Source organism: Schistocerca piceifrons, chromosome 2 (genome assembly GCF_021461385.2).
Source record: "Schistocerca piceifrons isolate TAMUIC-IGC-003096 chromosome 2, iqSchPice1.1, whole genome shotgun sequence".
Taxonomy (NCBI): domain Eukaryota; kingdom Metazoa; phylum Arthropoda; class Insecta; order Orthoptera; family Acrididae; genus Schistocerca; species Schistocerca piceifrons.
The window spans coordinates 579,330,947-579,351,823 of NC_060139.1; the positions used below are offsets into that span (position 1 = coordinate 579,330,947).

Genomic DNA, 20,877 nt, shown 5'->3' on the forward strand with positions numbered 1-20,877 from the left:
GCATAATCCGCCGTAGCATACAGTTCGACCTGAGGTGTCCCTCCTGGCCACAGCCAGAACATGTACGTGGTTGACCATCGTAAATCACCACCGCCCGACAACCACCAACTGTCAGATAGGACGGTACATGCTTCTGAAGATCAATAGTGATCTGTCGCACTCCGTTAAGGACGGGGTACGTGGCGAATTGTGTCCAGCGTTCTGCTGTGTGACCATGTACCGTGCCGTATGGCTTAAAAGACTCGATAACTTCGTCAGCCGGGAGCTCAAATGGCAGCTCAAAAACACGTATTGTCCGTACACCCAGACCAGCATGTTCTACAGTTACCGTACCGACATTCCCGTCACTATGGCAAAATCGGAGACCTGCTTTTGTCGCCTGTAGAATTCTCTCACACGCCGCGTCATTTACCATCTTAAAATACACCGTGGGACTAACGATGGACAGGTGAATTCCGACAATATCGTTTGGCGTTATCTTGACGTCCTCTCGAATGAATCGTTCCACTGCTAAAGCCTTTGGTCGTTCGTAGTCTTTGCAGAAATTGAATCGTAATGTAGTTTTCCTGTACTTGTTCACCATGATCGTTGTTACTAGCCCGCGCGCAGACTAAGTCCACTAGTAAACAAACAGTCGCACACGACGCACAGGCGGAAGTATCGGACCTCCGCTTCGCACGGCCGCTAGCGCCGAACTACAGCACGCGGCTATTAAGCATAAGCTTCGTAGAATCTGATCCCTGGAGGGAAGACGACGCTCTTTTCGCGAAACACTGTTGTGAAAATTTAGAGAACCGGAATTCACAGAAGGCTGCAGAACCGATTCTACTCAGGCCGATGTATATTTCGCCTAAGGACCACGATGACAAGACAAGAGAAATTAGAGCTCGTAAGGAGGCGTATAGACATTCGGTGTTACCTCGCTTCGATTTTTAATGAAACAGGAAAGGGAATAACTAGCAGTGGAACAAGGTACCCTCCGCCATGCACTATACGATAGTTTGCGAAGTATGTTTGTAGATGTACAGGGTGTTTCAAAAATGACCGGTATATTTGAAACGGCAATAAAAACTAAACGAGCAGCGATAGAAATACACCGTTTGTTGCAATATGCTTGGGACAACAGTACATTTTCAGGCGGACAAACTTTCGAAATTACAGTAGTTACAATTTTCAACAACAGATGGCGCTGCAAGTGATGTGAAGGATATAGAAGACAACGCAGTCTGTGGGTGCGTCATTCTGTACGTCGTCTTTCTGCTGTAAGCGTGTGCTGTTCACAACGTGCAAGTGTGCTGTAGACAACATGGTTTATTCCTTAGAACAGAGGATTTTTCTGGTGTTGGAATTCCACCGCCTAGAACACAGTGTTGTTGCAACAAGACAAAGTTTTCAACGGAGGTTTAATGTAACCAAAGGACCGAAAAGCGATACAATAAAGGATCTGTTTGAAAAATTTCAACGGACTGGGAACGTGACGGATGAACGTGCTGGAAAGGTAGGGCGACCGCGTACGGCAACCACAGAGGGCAACGCGCAGCTAGTGCAGCAGGTGATCCAACAGTGGCCTCGGGTTTCCGTTCGCCATGTTGCAGCTGCGGTCCAAATGACGCCAACGTCCACGTATCGTCTCATGCGCCAGAGTTTACACCTCTATCCATACAAAATTCAAACGTGGCAACCCCTCAGCGCCGCTACCATTGCTGCACGAGAGACATTCGCTAACGATATAGTGCACAGGATTGATGACAGCGATATGCATGTGGGCAGCATTTGGTTTACTGACGAAGCTTATTTTTACCTGGACGCCTTCGTCAATAAACAGAACTGGCGCATATGGGGAACCGAAAAGCCCCATGTTGCAGTCCCATCGTCCCTGCATCCTCAAAAAGTACTGGTCTGGGCCGCCATTTCTTCCAAAGGAATCATTGGCTCATTTTTCAGATTCGAAACGATTACTGCATCACGCTATCTGGACATTCTTCGTGAATTTGTGGCGGTACAAACTGCCTTAGACGGCACTGCGAACACCTCGTGGTTTATGCAAGATGGTGCCCGGCCACATCGCACGGCCGACGTCTTTAATTTCCTGAATGAATATTTCGATGATCGTGTGATTGCTTTGGGCTATCCGAAACATACAGGAGGCGGCGTGGATTGGCCTCCCTATTCCACAGACATGAACCCCTGTGACTTCTTTCTGTGGGGACACTTGAAAGACCAGGTGTACCGCCAGAATCCAGAAACAATTGAACAGCTGAAGCAGTACATCTCATCTGCATGTGAAGCCATTCCGCCAGACACGTTGTCAAAGGTTTCGGGTAATTTCATTCAGAGACTACGCCATATTATTGCTACGCATGGTGGATATGTGGAAAATATCGTACTATAGAGTTTCCCAGACCGCAGCGCCATCTGTTGTTGACAATTGTAACTACTGTAATTTCTAAAGTTTGTCTGCCTGAAAATATACTGTTGTCCCAAGCATATTGCAACAAACGGTGTATTTCTATCGCTGCTCGTTTAGTTTTTATTGCCGTTTCAAATATACCGGTCATTTTTGAAACACCCTGTAAATGTAGATGACACGAGCATACTGATCACTTTTGAGTGTGGTAATGGCGTAGAACTGGTACCAGGCGATCATGTGACCCTCCATTGCTGACGCATTTCATGGTATTGAAGTGGTGAATATGTGCAGGTCGATTGTGTGTGAACACACACACACACACACACTCAGGCGTCCGTGTAACATGGATAACGTAAACAAACGCCAGTGTCTCTTATAGCGAATTGTTTTAGATCTAGAGAGTAAACTATTCCAGATCACAAAACTATGTTTTAAATTTTATATGAATAAACCTAAACGCATGTAGTGATATAAAAAACAATTTTTTAGCAGTTGCAAAGATAGACTTTAAATACCTTGTGGTAAATGTATGGCTGCTAGGTCAGTCTTGGTCTGCATTCCAAAAATCAGAATAAAGAAATCTTGAAACTTACTGGCAGGTTAAAACTGTGTGCCGGATCGAAACTCGAACTCGGCACCTTTACCTTTCGTGGGCAAGTGCTCTACCAACTGAAATACCCAAGCACGACTCACGCCCCCTCCTCACAGCTTTAATTCCGCCAGTACCTCGTCTCCTACCTTCCAAACTTCACAGAAGCTCTCCTGCGAACCTTGCAGAACTAGCACTCCTGGAAGAAAGGATATTGCGGAGACATGGCTTAGCCACAGCATGTGGGATGTTCCTAGAGTGAAAATTTGACTCTACAGCGGAGTGTGCTCTGGTATGAAACTTCATGGCAGGGATTTAACTCTAAAGAAATCTTGTCACGGGAAGGACAGCGGTGTTCTCGTAGCGTCAGCAATACAGTTGTTTCAAAAAGACTCATCCCATTTCTCAATTCTACATCATCTACCTCAATGAAACTGAAGTAAATTTTAACTTACTCCCAGGACTACAAAGATTTACTGCTGCGGCTAGTTACAAGCGCAGAATGTGGTTATCCGCGTGCCCACACGTTTCCTTCGGGTGATTTCCCTTCTATTTCTTTCTGAATGGTCTCCATCATATTCGTCACTGGAAAGTCACGTCTTCTGTTTTGCACCTTTACTCCCGTGCCGTGCAATAATACCCGGCACTGGATGTTTCTTACCTAGCTATAGAAATTTCAAGAAGCTGCCCACAAATAGGCTCAGAAAGGTTAATTCTCTTGCCGTACCTCTGCGCAAAAGTGCAACTGGAAGATGTATGTTATTTATTGTTGCTACAGATTGAGTTAGTAAACAGTACGTGGTGTGTGCCTCGTGATTTCTGGGCAGTTATGAACGACATAACCAAACACCTGGAAACCCACATAGGATCTGGCGACTAGAATTCGCCCGAGTTCCACAAAAGCACGTCTAACGGTAAAGAGCGTGTTGTGATTCCACTTTTGCAGAGACTGGCACGGATCCAAACTACTGTGTAACAGAAGTTTTAAGCTAGAATTTATTCTGAGAATTAGTACATTATGATTGGGTTATAACGATAGAAATTTTAACTTTTTTTTTACTTTTTCAATAATTAATCTTTTTTTTGTTATTATTATTACGATTATTACTATGCTGAAAATATTATAAAATTCTAATAATTGTACTACATATAATTGTACTTTAATATCACAATAAGCGCCTAAAACACCTGCTGCAGGCATCCAGGCAATAGGTCATGTAAACTGATCGATCACCTCGGAGTACAAGAGAGTCCACAGCATACTTATCATGAAGACGTGGAAGAAAGGGCAACACTGTTTCACCGAAAATGTTTAAATATTCATCCTTGTTCGTGTTCACGGTAATACGAACTAGTGGGCCCAAGTCATGTTACGAGGACACCCCCAGGAACATTGCCTTTCGCTGTTCTTCAGCCGCTGGCCGGAGTGGCCGAGCGGTTCTAAGCGCTACAGTCTGGAACCGCGCGACCGCTACGGACGCAGGTTCGAATCCTGCTTCAGGCATGGATGTGTGTGATGTCCTTAGGTTAGTTAGGTTTAAGTAGTTCTAAGTTCTAGGGGACTGATGACCTTAGAAGTTAAGTCCCATAGTGCTCAGAGCCATTTTTGTTCTTCAGCCATTCAATGACACCAGTGAAATCCTGAAGAAGATGCCAGCAGAAGGATCGAATTGTCAATCACTATAAATGTGACACCCTACTCACACGACGCGTTCTTAACGCACCATGAGTGAGTTATTCGAATGGGATGGAAATCGGTAGATATGATGTACATGTGAAAACAAGCAAATGATTACAATTTCAGAAAAATTGGATGATTTATGCTGGCAGTTATTCGGCTTGGCACTGATTGACAAAGTTGTTGGATGTCATCCTGAGGGATATCGTGCCAAATTCTGTCCAATTAGCACGTTAGATTGTCAAAATCGCGAGCCGGTTGGAAGGCCCTGCGCATAACATTTCAGAGGGATCCTGCTACGGGAAGAAATGGTGCCCCAGACCATCATGCGGCTGTCGGGCCGCACGACGGGCGACAGCAATGTTGGTATCCAGCGCTGTCTGAGGCGTCTTCACATACGTCTAAAGCATGAAATCTCACTGATTGGAATAGGATTTAATGATGAGGCCCGTTTCGAACAGATCCCCAATCACCACCGAGGACGTGCCTGGAGACGAGATGGACAGCAGTGAGCTACCAACCTGACTGTCGCCCGACATACGGCCCGACAAGAAGAACAGATGGTTTGTGGTGCCATTTCTTTTCATAGCAGGACCGCTTTGGAGCATTATGAGATGCGACCTACAACCAGCTCGGGAATTTTAACGCATCAATCGGACACAATTTAGCATAATATCCCTCAGGAAGACATCCGACTATATCAATCAATGCCAAGCCAAAACACTGCACGCACAAGGGTCACAGGTGGATCACCATATTACTGACTTGCACAATTTGTAAAGGTCTTTCTCTTGAATCACTTATCCAATTTTTCTGAAATTGTAATCATTTGTTTGTCTGCACATGTATATCACATTTACCCGTTTCCATCCCATTAGGATAATTCCTTCGTGGCGCGTCGTTCTCTTTTGTCTTAGAATGTATTTGAAAAACAGGCAAAATCCGACTCTTCGGGCCACAGTCCACGCCTCCATTCCACTGCAGTCCAGTTTCTGTGTCGTTTGGCCCATTGAAGAGGCGCAACTCTATTGCCGCTGCAAGCAATGGCCTTTTGCTAGATACACTACTTCCGATGTTCGTTCATTCCTTGCAGTCCCCTTCGCAATGTTAGCTCTGTAACTGGTGAGATAGCTCAGCATTTATTAACATTAACAATTCCTGTCTAGTTGTCATTGACAAGGCGTAACACTCACAATACTCATTTAATATATGAGTGTGATGGATTAGTGTGTGTTGTAGACATAGATGATGAGTGGCTGTGAGGAGGTGGGCTGTAAACCAACAGCAAATTGTGCCAATGAACATAAGGAATACATGGGAAATGTGCAAACAGATGATTCTTCCAGATTTAAACAGTAGTCAGGAACGAAACGATGTAATAGCAATCACACGTGAAAAGAGCTTTTCCGGGAAATTGTATTAAATCTGGAAAACAAATCAATACCGTAAATTTGTTTCATACCAGACCACTAACGACCTTTAATGCTAATAAAACTACACGCGTATGGTGATATAAACAGGCATTTACTTGTAGTTGCAAATATATACTTAACACACTAACACACTGAAGAGGCAGAGAAACTGGTACATCTGCGTAATATCGTGTAGGGCCCCCTCGAGCACGCAGAAGTACCGCAACACGACGTGGCATGAACTCGACTAATGTCTGAAATAGTGCTGGCGGCAACTGACACCATGAATCCTCCAGGGCTGTCCATGAATCCATAAGAATACGAGGGGGTGGAGATCTCTTCTGAACAGCACGTTGCAAGGCATACGAGACATGCTCAATAATGTTCATGTCTGCGGAGTTTGGTGGCTAGCGGAATGCACGATGGACGTGAATGGATGCAGGTGATCAGACAGGATGCTTGCGTACGTGTCACCTGTCAGAGTCGTATCTAGACGTATCAGGGGTCCAATCTTACTCCAACTGCTCGTGCACCACACCATTACAGAGCCTCGACCTGCTTTAACAGTTGCCTGCTGACAAGCACGGTCCATGAATTCATCGGGTTGTCTGCGTACTCCTACACGTCCATCCGCTCGATACAATTTGAAACGAGACTCGTCCAAATCGTTCAAAAGGCTCTGAGCACTAGGGACTTAACATCAGAGGTTCAAATGGTTCAAATGGCTCTGAGCACTATGGAACTTAACTTCTGAGTTCATAGTGCCGTAGAACTTAGAACTACTTAAACCTAAGTAACTTAAGGACTTCACACACATCCATGCCAGGGGCAGGATTCAAACCTGCGACGGTAGCTGTCGGGCGGTTCCAGACTGAGAGACTCGTCCGACCAGGCAACATGTTTCCAGTCATCAACAGTTCAATGTCGGTGTTGACGGGCCCAAGCGAGGCATAAAAGTTTGTGTAGTGCAGTCATCAACGTTTCCGTGCGGGGTTTCGGCTCCGAATACCCATACCGATGATGTTTCATTGAATGGTTCTCACGCTGACACTTGCTGATGGCCCAGCATTGAAATTTGCGGCAATTTGCGGAAGGGTTGCACTTCTGTCACGTTGAATGATTCTCTTCAGTAGTCGGTGCAGGATGTTATTCGGGTCGCAGCGATGTTGGAGATTTGATTTTTCACCGGATTCCTGATAGTCACGGTACACTCGTGAAATGGTCAGACAGGAAAATCCCCACTTCATCGCTACCTTGGAGAGGTTGTGTACCATCCCTCGTGCGCTGAATACAACATCACGTTCGAACTCACTTAAATCTTGATAGCGTGCCATTGTGGCAGCAGTAACCGATCTAATAAACGCGCTATTTTCTTTCTTTATTGAATTTCAATCCCCCCCCTCCCCCCCCCCCCCCCCAAGGGGGCGGGCTGGCAGCAGCTTAGTATGCCGCTCTTCAGCCTACAGACTTTGTTTTAAAAAGGGGAAAATAATATATAATAAAAACAGGCGATAAAATCCGAGACTTAAATGGTAACATGGCGAAAAAATGTGGAACTTAAAACATAGAACAAAGGGGTGATGATGCTAATAAAATACATATGAAGCTGACAGGTAAAATAATAGACAGACAATTAAAAAAACATGGCGACAGTCTGGTTTCTGTTCGCAAAAGACATAAAATTCACACCCAGCGACAGCATGGTTTCTGTTCGTAACACTTGGAAAGACGAAACAACACTGAACAGCTACTGGAACACTGCACTAAAAGGTTGGCAAATATGAGATACCACAGCTGAGAGCAGGTGGGGGAAAACTGGACAGATGATGGGAAAATAAAAAAGGGGGGAAGGAGAGGAAAAGCGAAGGGGGGGAGGGGTAAAAGAGTCAATGGAGGATGAGGACCCATAAGAGGAGTGAGGGGTGCTGGGCAGATGCAACAGGGAGTGGGGAAGGCAGAGGAGGGGAATACAAAAGGACTCGGGGGGAGGGGGGGGAGAATGGAGGTAGGGAGAGGTTAGGTGGGGAGAAACACAGGATGGAAGGGGGGTGAAGAGGGAGCCCAGGGAAAGGATGGTGGAAAGGAGGGGGGGGGGGGGGAGTGAGGATCAGAGCTGATAGGAGGGATAAATGGAGGGAGAGAGGGTATCGTCCGGGAGGGGGAGTTGACGGAAGCCACCTTGGGAAAGGAGATGAAGACACAACAGTGAAGGTGTGGCAGGGGGCGGGGACGGGAGAGGAGCAATCAGGGGAAATGCGCTAGACACTTGTTGTCTTATATAGGCGTTTCCGACTGCAGCGCCGTGTTCTGCCTCTTTACATATATCTGTATTTGAATACGCATGCCTATACCAGTTTATTTGGCGCTTCAGTGTAGTAAAGCAAATACGGAGACAACGTTCGCACATATGAAGAATTTACAGTATAAATTGCAGATTAGCGACTTACTTGTAGACAGTAGTGTTGGGATCGAGCTTGTCCGGGTTCTTGAGGAAGATGATCCCGGCGACCCTGGTGACGCCGAAGGGCGACGAGTCGCCGTCCGGCGGCTGCGGCGAGACGGCGGCCAGGCGGAAGGCGAGGCGCGGCGCGGCGGCCAGCTGCCGCAGGTTGGCGGGCTGCGCGAGGCGCGCGTACGCGTTGGCGCCGGCCAGCACGGCCGCCTCCGCGGGGTACGACACGGCGGGCGCCGGCACCCGCTGCGCCGCCGCCTGCGGGCCCTCTGCGCGCACGCGCACCTCGGAATCCGCCTGCAACAGTCCCTGCCTGTCAGCAGCCTCTTCCTTCAAACGCCCGTATACAGGCTGATCCAAAAAAAAATTTACACACGTTGCTCAAGGATCAGTGATCACACAGGAACCGTGGGTCGTAATCGTCACGAGAATAGGGTACGATCACGAGATCGAGGCTTCACAGACAGTGTCCTCTTCACCGATGCGGCTGCGTTCTCCCTCGATGGTGAGACGACGTTTACAACCTGCATGCGTGGGTGGACGTGAACTCACATGCTACACGTAACAATGCAAATTTACCCGTAACGTGCTGGCTAGCATCGTCGGAGACTACGGACGCGCGTATCTCTTATTCCTGCGAGAGGCTCTTTTGGATATGCTAAATGATGTCACCATGCCTATTCGCCGACGCATTCGATTCCAGTACGACAGAGTCCCCGAGCATTTCAGCAGACAGATCAGGGTACATCAGCACGTAACCTCTCCGGGTCGTTCGACTGGTTGAGGTAGGGCAATCGCATGGCCACCACGATGACCCAATATGACTGCAATCGATCTTTTCCTATTGAGATATCTGAAGGAGGCGTTTCTTGATGAATTTCGACAAAACTTTGAGCATCTCCTCTTATTTGTAGCATGTGACTAAATAACTGAAACATTTAGTAGCCCCAGATGGCCTTTGCGATCTCCAGTTCCTATGTAATTACTGATCCTTGTTGTATATCCGATGAGCCAAATCACCCTGTACGTAGCTAGACAAAAAGAAAGTGAAGTACCCAGAAGACATGGTCGGATGTCAGTGTAACTTTGTACACGTGCACGCCATCAGCAGGTATCTAAGTGATTAGAGCTGCAGTTCTTTGTCTTAGGTAGAACGGCCTCCAGAGAGCATTAGTGTTGTCTGTGTTTAGCGTTGGTACCTGGCACAAACAGTATAAATGGGTTGTAAACGGCGTGAGCTGTTGAGAAAGCAGTGTGGAGGACATATAGATTCCGCGTACTCGTGTAAGGCAGCGTTATCAGCACCTGACGTGGTTTGAAAAACGCCTCGTTGTCCGTCACCCTTTGATGGCTGGTCGAATCGTGCCGATTTATGGAAGATTCGAAATTGACAGTGATCCATTGTTGGATTGCATGGGAACGTGAGAGCAGGCATACTCGTCGTCAGCCTTCCGGTCGATCAGGTCTGACCACCGCAAAGGATGATCGCCGTATCGTGCATCAGAAACCCTTCACAACTCAGCCCACTATCCGAGAACGAATAACGGACTCCCTGCAACATTCTCTCTCATCCCACGCTATTGGTCGGAGACTACCAACAGCCAAACTATGAAATTATTTCCTCGTGCTTACACTGCCGTTAACACTGAGCCGTGGTAAAAACTGCTGTTTTGAACAGCGCGCCGCACCGCGTAGTGTGAAGCAGTCGCCCTCCGCTTCTGGCGGAGGCACTGCTGTGGCAGCCGCAGCTTTGGTGTCTCCCTCTGGTTGGAAAGGGGAAATGTTGCCTGTTCACGTGCATTTAAGGGGCGCTATGAGCTCGCCAGTAGTCAGTCCGAGGACCAGTCTGGGCCAGTCTCTCGTCCCCAGCTTGCTAGTCTGTCTCTCGTCCGCATTTGTGAGGCAGTTAGTGTCTGTCTGTCGTCCGGAGTGCTAGTATGTCTGTCGTTCGGGTCAACCTTTAACGCCAGCAAAATGAGAGTCTTTCCACTCCGCCAGTAAGATAACGCAGCGAGTGGTCGCCCGGTCGGGGCTTAGATCCTGCATCTGAGTTTGCGCGTTAGGCCACCAGTCTGCTCGAGTTTGCTCAGGCAATGGTCATTGGCGGTTGGATCGATCGGTTGGTCTGTCGCGCCCTGAGACGCAAGATGACTTGTCCATCTTGAGCGTCGGCGCATGTGAGGTCGCCAAGTGAGTCCAGTGGGCCACGCCGTATAGCGAGGGGTAGTGGCTTCGCGATCGACACGAGAGCACGAGGAGTAAACCCACGACATCAGTCTGGCCGGTGCGAGCTGCGACACCGTGGTGTAACTGGTTCTCCCAGCGCTCCTGGGCCCCTTCAGTTACCATCTTGTGGAGCTTGGCTCGGTCCTTTCCTGGTGCAGGGATGTCGTTTTGCCAGTGGGCGTGTTTCCTCTGCATGGTTGGGCCCGAGCCAGTATTTCCACCGTCGTGTGTCTGGAAGTGAGTGGTAGACGCACCAGCAGTGCAGTCGCGACGGAGCAGCAGTCGCGGACGGAACAGCTGGCAGTCTGTGGGTTGGTGCGGACCAGGAAAGACGGGAGGTCGGCGCGCCTTCCTGCGGCTGGCAGCGGACGGTTCGGGAGAGCGATTTGGGGGTGCTGCGCCAGGTCTTCTCCAGAAATCGCAGTTTATTACAAGTTAAGTGATTGGTGATATGTTGTGTGATTTACTCTTGTTAAATTCTATTTGTTTTCTTGGTCAGTCTCTCGTCCCGAGCTTGCTCGTCTGTCTCTCGTCCGCATTTGTTAGGCAGTTAGTGTCTGTCTGTCGTTCGGAGCTGCCTCTGTCATGTTTGTCGGATTTGGTGTGTTAACGAATTTATTGCTTGGAGTGTAACGGCCTAATTCCTGAAGTATGTTTTGATCTTGCCTATCATCTTGAGAGGCGGTATCTGTGTACTATAGAGCACTTTAACTTGTTTGGCCAACCTTATAGAATTTTATATAAGATTGCATTTCATGGGCTTTTATTTAAATGACCATTTTAGCATATAAAGTTGCCACCCTTTCACCGTAAGACTTTTCTTAGAAGTTAAAATCAAGCTGCACCGTCGGTGGCAAAGTTAATATTTTTTAACTGTTAGTGTTTTGTACCATTTCCATCCCTCCTACGGGGGTGCACAGTCTGTGTGCTTGAGTAAATTGCTAAAACTTTTAGTTTAAAGTAATCTGGTGTGTTGTAGAATTGCACCACTTTAGTCTTTCAGAGGCTGTTGTGAGCGGTCGTAACTACGGCCGTGTCAAAAGGGAGCGGCAAGGTTCTCTGCCCGAAAGCTCATACAGTCAACACTTGTTTCTTTCTGCCTCTGAATAAATTGTGACCTTGATATTTAGTGGGTGCTTTCTGATTATAATTTTAAATCTGTTTCTTTAAAAAATGCTTTTAGGAATAAAATTCCCATTTGTCAAAAGGAAGTTGGTTATGATTTCATCAGTTACTCCCTGGCAACTACTTCCACGCTTACATAGTGTGATTAAATGTGTTAATGTTCTTGATGAATCGCTAGTAAATAAAATAAATTTCATAAGAAGATTCTTTGAAAATAAATCACGGTTCAAACATCATAAGACAAATGGCTGCCACTAAAGTGGTGCCATTACCGGGAAGCACACGCAGCTGATGAATAGCGTCGCGTTGTGTTCAATAATTAATTGCGGTTCTACACTACAATCGATAACCGTCATTGTCGACCATGCCAGAGATCTGGGGAGATGTCCCATTTTTGCATTGTTTTGGATAGGGGCAGCTGTGTTACCGTTGGCATCGTGGTGTGGGGATCCATTGAGTATGGCTTCATGTCATGTCTGGTAACGATTATGGGGCCTCTGATGACACAACTGTACGTCACGAACATGCTGCGTCGTTTAGTGTTACCTCCCAAGTAACAGCATAGTTGCGTATGCGGTGATGGCGCCCGATACCGACCCAGGCGGGTTCCATACGATTTAAATGAGACGAATTTGCTCGCCAAGACATCAAAGTGAACTCGCTATAATGATCCTCAAACCACTGTAGCACGGTTCTGGGTCCGCGTCACGGAAGATGACATCGACGTCGGGGAAGATATCAAACGTGAAGGAATGCAGGTGATTCTCAGATGTCAGCGTGTCGTCGATTATTACCACACGTCCCATGCAAGTGCAGGAGAATGTGTCCTATAGCATAATACTGCTCCCACCAGCCTGTGTCCGCGGCATGTTGAACATTTCGAGCCGCCGTTCACCTCAATGACGGCGTTTGTGGAAACGACCTGCGACCTAATGTAGCCAACATGCGGTTCCAGAATAAAAGTGTGGTTCAACCGAAGGCCCTACAAGTTCCCATTGATCGATGGTCAAAACCCGATGGCCCCCTGCCTACCGTAACCGTAACTGACGATGTCGTTTTGTCTACATGTGATCACGTAGGGATGCTCCACTGCAGGGCTCCATATTCAACAATGTACGTTGAACTGTGTACTCTGAAACACTTGTGCGTGCACCAGCATTGTGCTCTTTCGCCAGAGATGCCACAGATCAACATGTATCCTACTTTACAGAGCAGACAAGCCTCCGAACCCTACGCTCTGTGAACAGTCGTGGACGTCCAACCATTTAGCGGCTAGTTTTAGTTTCACTGTCCTTGTACATTTATCTGTAGTTGCTCACGACAATAGCACGTCAACATTCGACCAACTCGCCGTTTTCGAGATACTCGATCACAGGTTCTGCGTATAATAATGTACCCTTTGTCAAAGTCTCTTATCTCCTTGAATTTCCCCATTTCATCCCAAATCTTTTCTATGGTGATCCTCCGTCCGTGTCTGGTCGCTTACATACTTTTGCCATAGCGTCGCGTGCCCGCAATACCACCAGGAGGCATCCAACGAGGCGGGGGCAGTGTATACGCTCTACAAATTGTACCTCTCCTTTACACGCTCGTATTATAAGACAGAGGTTTGGTTTTCTTTTACAATCCATGCTGATTTATGATCTGAGATAAATACAAGACGACGGGAACATTTGTTTACATAGGCTGCTGATTTGATGTGCAAAGCACGTGATATGTGTACAAATATGGCACACTTCTGGAATTAATTTACGCAAATTATTTACAAACATCCTTTTTCAATATCAATATGACAATAAAGAAAAAAGTAAACAAGAATGATATACACACTGATCTTATTTAATGGAACAGTATAAATTGATCAATTTGCAACAGAGCTTAATAAACTCTACCAAAACTAAAAATTTACTGTTGAGAATGAAACCGATAATGGCAGAAATTTCTTGGGTATAAATATTAGTAAATACAATGGTAAAGATAAATGTAAAATATACAGCAAGTACACTACAATGGACGTCACAATTGACAGCTCATCCTGCCACCCCATGCAACACGAAACGGCATATTATAGGGCTATGCTCAACAGAATGGTAAAAATCCCTTTGGACATTGAAGATAAACTACAAGAGCTGAAAGCAGCCAAACTAATAGCCCACAATAATGGTTACAGCTCTGACAGCATCACTAAACTTCACAATACATTAAAAACAAATTCAGTAACAAAGATAGCTTTAACTCCAAATCACACAGCAGTTTAGCACAAACAGCTCCTCAAAACTCGGTGACATGTGTCTTTTTTTGGTGAAGTGTCATAACAGATTGCGAATTTGTTCGTGCCAAAAACATCAAAATTAGTTTTTCCTCAAACAATAAAATGAAAGACAAAATTGTTCACAATTTAAAGTTTAAAAAATGAAGTACACCACAGGTCTGTCATTTATAAACAGTTTTTTTCTGGTTACCCCAGATTTTACATTGGCCAAGTTGGTAGCACTTTCAACGTATGATACCGTGAATACGTCGATACTCTCAGACTCAACAACCTAAATTAGTCAACATTCGCTGCTCACTTTGGCCAACATGGAAAAACAGAGATAAGCATCGAAATTTGTGGGACGAATTAGAAATAAACAGCCACATTCACAGTAAACCTGACAGTATCGTTAATGACCAACTAACTACAGATCAAATGTAGCTACAAGCTTCCATACAACACCTATAATTTGAAATGATAGAACTAATAATTAACTGTCAGAGAAAAAATTCTTCATTGGCCATTACTAGCATCTTTCAAGCCTTAATAATTAAATATATAAGCATAAAAATTATCTGTATTACGAAGCAGTATCTTTGCATTAATTCCAGAAGTGTGCCATATGTGTGCACATATCACGTTCTTTGGCACATCAAATTAGCAGCCGGTATAAACAGATGTATCCACCATATTGCGTTTAGTTCAGTTCGCTGCTCAGCTTGGATTGTAAAATAAATCCAAATCTTTGTCTTATAATACGTAAAGGAGAGATTTTCACGAAGTAAACACATTGTATAGAGCATGTATAAATGTAAAAGTGTGTAAAACTATGTGATCATAAAAACTTTGTTATATTTTAGGACGCAAACGTGAAATCTATTGTAATTTATTCAGTCACAAAAACTTTGTTATATTTTTGGACACAAATGTAAAACTTGCAAAGAAATCAGTGCTACCGTGCGACTGTGTTCTCAGGCCCGAAACTAGTAACGGTACAATAAAAGCATCTCAAAAAACTTCAGGCTGGTTGCATCATTTTCTACAGTGTGATTCCATTTTTTTAAATCAAGGAAGTAACAGCACTCATGAAGTTTCATTTCGCTTCCTATTCGCTTTAGAGGTCTTCACGTTTTTTGTCAAGTTAACGAAATGATACCGATAAGTTGATGGGTTTGAGATCGGGTCTTGAACAAACTGTCATCATTAACACTGCTTACACTTTACATGAACTTCTGGTGTCTGACCTTTTTTCCCATGTAGCGACACCTTGCTGTTTGAAGCATCACTGAACCCGAGTGTGGCAACACAGGACGGCACGCTTTTTTCAATGTTAAGGAGGAAAATTGTAGGCAGCTCTGAGCCGAATAGCAAACTTCTGCGTTGCAATGGGAGTCAATCACGGGGTTTCTAAAAAGTGATCCTTTAATTGTGGTTAACAGTGTTGTTTCATGAGACAAAAGTTTTTGAACTTCGTTGTCACAAACACCGAGATACACAAGTGAATAAGGATAGAATAATTCCGAATGTGATAATACTTCAAAGTACATGTCAGGATTTAAAATGAGTTAAATCTACTTTTCGGATTCTCACGTTATTGCATCATTTATGAATGTATTTGTCTTCTGTATAGTACTAAAGAGTACTAACAATCTTAGAGGGCATTTTGAGGTCACGGAGAATACAATCTCTTGTACTCCCACTCTCGTTGACCTTCCTTGCCAGTATTCATACGCGTGTTTCAGTTAGTCGGCCACTGCTTGTCCTCGTGGAAGTCAGTCTTAGAACCCGTAAAAAAATCGCCTGCCAGATGGCCATCATGAATCAGGAACAGGAAATGTATACCAAAAATCGCTTCTCAGTTCAATACACCCTCGATTCTCAACTATACTTCTCTGGCCAGGACCCCACCATCATTAATCAGTGAGTTTAACGAATTTTGAATTAACCTATCGGCTACCACTTTCCCTCCAGACGAATGTACGCCTGCTGTCATTGTGGAAATTGAAGCGGGATTTATCTGCGATGAACAATTCCCATTTGTGACTTGCCTCGATAACTCAGAACCCTCAATAAACGAGATTACCTCTATATAGATATGAACGGGACTGGTTAACATTCGCAGTATACATCTACTGTCTGCTCCGGGTCTCAGGTTTGGGAGGGGGACTGTACAACTCCTTAGGCAGCGTTAAGAGCTGCAGGCTATTGTCATATAGACGTTAGATTTCGTTGTGCAGTTAAGGTGATACATGAGTGTTGTTTTAGAACGGCATTCCTTGGTCTATTATGTTATTAGTGCAAACGCTCCTGTACCTCGACTCCGTCGTCAATGCCTTCGTATGACACTTTCTGCAAGTTCGATACTTTGCCGACAATGTTGTGTTTATGACCGGCATCAGAGTTTCGGAGGTCCTACCCCAGAGAAAATGGTTCTCTTTGTCATTCCGTGTTGTATGCTTTGCTAATAAACTGTCTACTGCTGCCGACAAAGTGCAAACATGACTGACACGCTGTTGGTCAAATGAATTGTTTTTATTTACTTTTGAATCATGTCCTATTTGTAACAGGAAGTTCTTCTATAGGTGACGGCATACGATTCAATCCCGCTGGCACAGGTAGTGAATTCGAATCGACAGCACCTCATACCAAGCCAGCCACTACAACGCAGCGCTGTACCAACTATGGTCGGCAGCAGCCAGTTTCAGCCATTACGATGAGTGTTATCTGGGGACCACCAGGAAGTATGAAAACGTGGTTCTTTATAGATTTGAATTGTTGACCTGCTGGTGTAACTCATCTTTTATTTTCTACTGTGTTATGCAATACTGCCCTTCTGTATAGACCACGAAAAAAAATTAAAATTCTTGCAAATAAAATGCAGATTTTGATCTGATCACAGCAGATGCCACCTGGAGGATAGTGCATGTTCTTATAATGGCTTCCACGCCATCCACCAGTAGATGGTGTAGTTGCGTAGCCATCAGAGCGCCTTCGGAGTCTGCCTTTTAACAAGGAATGCGCGTGGCCGTAAGGCTCATTGTGGCGCAAACGTGTGGAGCAAGCACTCGCGCTTCCTACAGACAGTTGAGAGAATTTGAGAAAGGTCAAAATGCGACCTTCCGAGTGGTGGGACAGTTGTTCCAGAAAACCGCCACAGTTGTACGACGTGACACGTCTATAGTGCAGCGATGCTGTCAGTTGTGGACACCTGAATATTCACAACGTTGCTGACGAGATACTGCAAACACACGAAGCACTTGTTTGACTACTTGATGTGCTATTCCTCAATACGATTGTGATGAATGTGACGTGCTCTTCAAACGAGATTTCTTGAAAGCGTTTGACACGGAGCCCCACTGCGGGCTGATAACGAATGTCTGGTCATAAGGAATATGTACCCAGAGATGTTAGTGGCTCGAAGACTATTTTATTAGCAGAACCCAGTCCGTTGTCCTAGATGGTGAGTGTTCATCAGGCACAACGGTATTGTCAGGAGTAACCCAGGGAAATATGAACGCTCTTGTTCTTTTTATCTAAGGACCGAAAAAAAGTTTCGGTTTGAGGGTGTTGCTGCAGCGTAGCACGACTCAATGCGGCTATATAAGCACTGACATGTAGGCAACACCGTTAGACATCCACTGGATAATAAAGAACATACATAGCGCAGCATATCTGTCGAATACCAAAATGGTTCGCATCAACGGGGGCTGCTGCTTCATGATAACACACGTTCCTGTGTAGAAATGTCTTAATGCAGAAGTTATGCCAACTCATGTGCGAGACATTCGTGCACCCGCCCTATAATTCTGATTGCCCATGCGATTATCACACCTTCGGTCCCTTCAAAAAAGTCGTGAAGGGTCGAAGAAGATGTACAACAGGCAAGTACGGACTTCTTCACGCAGCAGGACCGGTGTTTTACCAAACAGATGTCTTCAACCTTGCGCGTCGGTAGGATGATTGCCTCAATGTTCACGGCTATTTTGCCTGACTGGCATAGCGATTCAGAATTGTATGGCTTTCGATCGGAAACTTTCGATCGCTCCTTATACGTAAATGATGTGAAGGATAGGGTGAGCAGCAATCTGCGACTGTTTGCTGATGGCGCTGTGGTATATGGGAAGTGTCGTTGAGTGTCTGTAGACGGATACAAAATGACTTTAACAAAATCTCTAGTTGACAACCCTGTAATGTTCGGATACAGTATTAGTGATCTGCTGCTTGACACAGTCACTTCGATTAAATATCCAGGCGTAAGGTTGCAAAGCCATGTGAAATGGAACGAGCACGTAGGTAGAAGGGAAGACGAATGGTCGATTTCGGTTTATTGCGAGAATTTTAGGAAAGTGTAACCTCTTTATAACGGAGAACGCATACAGAACAGTAATGCGACACATTCTTGATTAAAGGAAGACATCGTAGCATTAAAGAGACATGTTGCTAGATTTGTTTCCGGCAGGTTCGATCAACATTCGAATATTATGGAGATGCTCCGTGAACTCAAACGGGAATCCCTGGAAGGAAGACGTTCTCTCCGCGAAACTGTATTGAGGAAATTTAGAGAACAGGCGTTTGCAGCTGACTGCAGGACAAGTCTGTTGGCGCCAACATACATTTCGCCTAAGGATCACGATGAGAACAGAAATTAGGACTGGAACGGAGACATATAGTAAGTGGTTTTTCCTTTGGTCCATTCGCGAGTGGAACGGAAATGTAAACGACTAGTAGTGATAAGGAAGAGTATTATACCTTAGTAAAGATTTCACACTGACGTCTCTAGCCAACCCTGTAATAGAAATTTAATATGTTTTCGTATACCATTTTAAATTATGTAAGTCACTTTTTAGTGCTGCAGTTTTTTTACGAAATTACAAAACTTAGTCCTGAGAATTACGGTCTTTGCAAATGTGAAACACGTCCCAAGGACGTCAAAAGGACAGATCGAATTTTGTTGTACGGATTCAGATGACAGGGTGTGGGACATTAACTATGTCGAAAATGACGACAGCTCAGCCTTCCTTAACAATGGTTCAGAGGCTGAAGAACCTCTCCGTGGCGAAGAGCTTTCACCCTCGACCTCCTACTAAGACGACTGTGAAGATTCTCATTCGACACTTGCCACGAACCTTAGAAAACCTCAAAAAATACCAACAGGTCACATAGAATAAGACGAACAACGAATACCGCACAATCTCAAGGACCTTCTGATCGCCCTGAATACATTTCAATGAATTTTTTTTAACTACAGTACCCGCCAGTACCCTGCGAAGATTTCGACACCGATGGCAACGAGATACGCGTGACCGTCACTGATGAAAACGGGAAAACTGGAAATGGCCAGATAAGGATGTTTCAGTTTCGTACAACAAAAGAAAAATGTCGAAAATTGAATCCACTTGTTCGAATAAACGAGTGCTCAACTCCAAAATCCATGGTTGATTTAAAATATTGAACTAATTCTATTTCATAAAGTACGGGTAGCTATAATAATAAACAGAAATTATATTTTCTTGAAGAATTCATTGCCTGTTCATGGTCTTTAGTTCATATTGTTATTTATAAATTTAGGCAGAAATTACTTTTGTTCAAGTGTTATTTCTTAGAAATTTATCCTTTCAGAAAGAAGTTACACAGAGTTAAAATGTTTTTTCTCAAAAATACCCGTGTTATGTCGAAATATCCCAGTCCACATCAGTTTAAACCAACTCACTCCTAGTGGTATCCCTACGAACCACTCACCTTCGTTTAGCTGGCACAGTTGCAAGATTCCAGGAAAAGTGTTTTTGTGGCTATCTAAATACGTATTTACTTAATGGAAGCAACATGATTTTGTAGTTAAAAAGTTAAGCAATCGGAAGCAATCGCCAGAATCTGTCCAAGTGTTGCATAAAAAGATAGAAAAATCAAAAACCAAACCCTATGCCAACTAGCCCCTGCATCCGCTATACATGGGAAAAATCGCACATACAAAGATCTATGTTCAAAAACTATCAGAACACAGAGGAAGCGATAAACTATGTAAGTCACACTTAAGGCATACATGATTGGCACGCAAGGTACTGCGGAAAACAGAACATAAGAAGTGTTACGTCCAGGGATCACGCCCGGTGGACGCTTTTCAATCATGAATACTGTTACACCACAAAAGGGTGTTCAGGCTGATCCGCGGCGTCAGTTCACAAACTTCGTGTCGGACGTTCTTAATGTGCCTCGGAATTCTGCCTTCCCCATCCCTCTACATGTACTCTATCACGGGAGTTAGTTTGAGCCGGCCGGAGTGAACGAGCGGTTCTAGGCGCTGCAGTCTGGAACCGCGCGACCGCTACGATCACAGGTTCGAATCCTGCCTCGGGCATGGATGTGTGTGATGTCCTTAGGTTGGTTAGGATTAAGTAGTTCTAAGTTCTAGGGGACTGATGACCTTAGAAGTTAAGTCCCATAGTGCTCAGAACCATTTGAACCAATTAGTGTTGACAATACTGAATCAATTTGGAAAACTGCAATATTCATTCAGTGAGCACTAGACGTAAAACTGATTAAACTCACATATCACTTCCTAAAGTTAGTACAGCAAAGTGTACACTGTTCTGCACGTTTCATATTCTGCACGATTCCAGCAGAACTGAAAAATATCTTTGGTAACCTCCAGGTCTTCAAATCTGAGTTTCAAGGTTTCCTTGCCCTTCTATCCTGTACACTAGTGAGAACTTTCCTCTGTAATGTATTTTATT

At 44.9% G+C, this 20,877-nt stretch overlaps 1 protein-coding gene across 1 annotated transcript in view; it reads right to left on the reverse strand.

The window, feature by feature from the left end:
* LOC124775607 overlaps positions 1–20,877 on the reverse strand; it is a 237,383-nt gene that overhangs the window by 117,843 nt on the left and 98,663 nt on the right. The window contains exon 8 of the mRNA XM_047250436.1: positions 8,537–8,838. Coding sequence (XP_047106392.1) covers positions 8,537–8,838 — 302 coding nt within the window. The remainder of the gene's footprint in view (positions 1–8,536; positions 8,839–20,877) is intronic.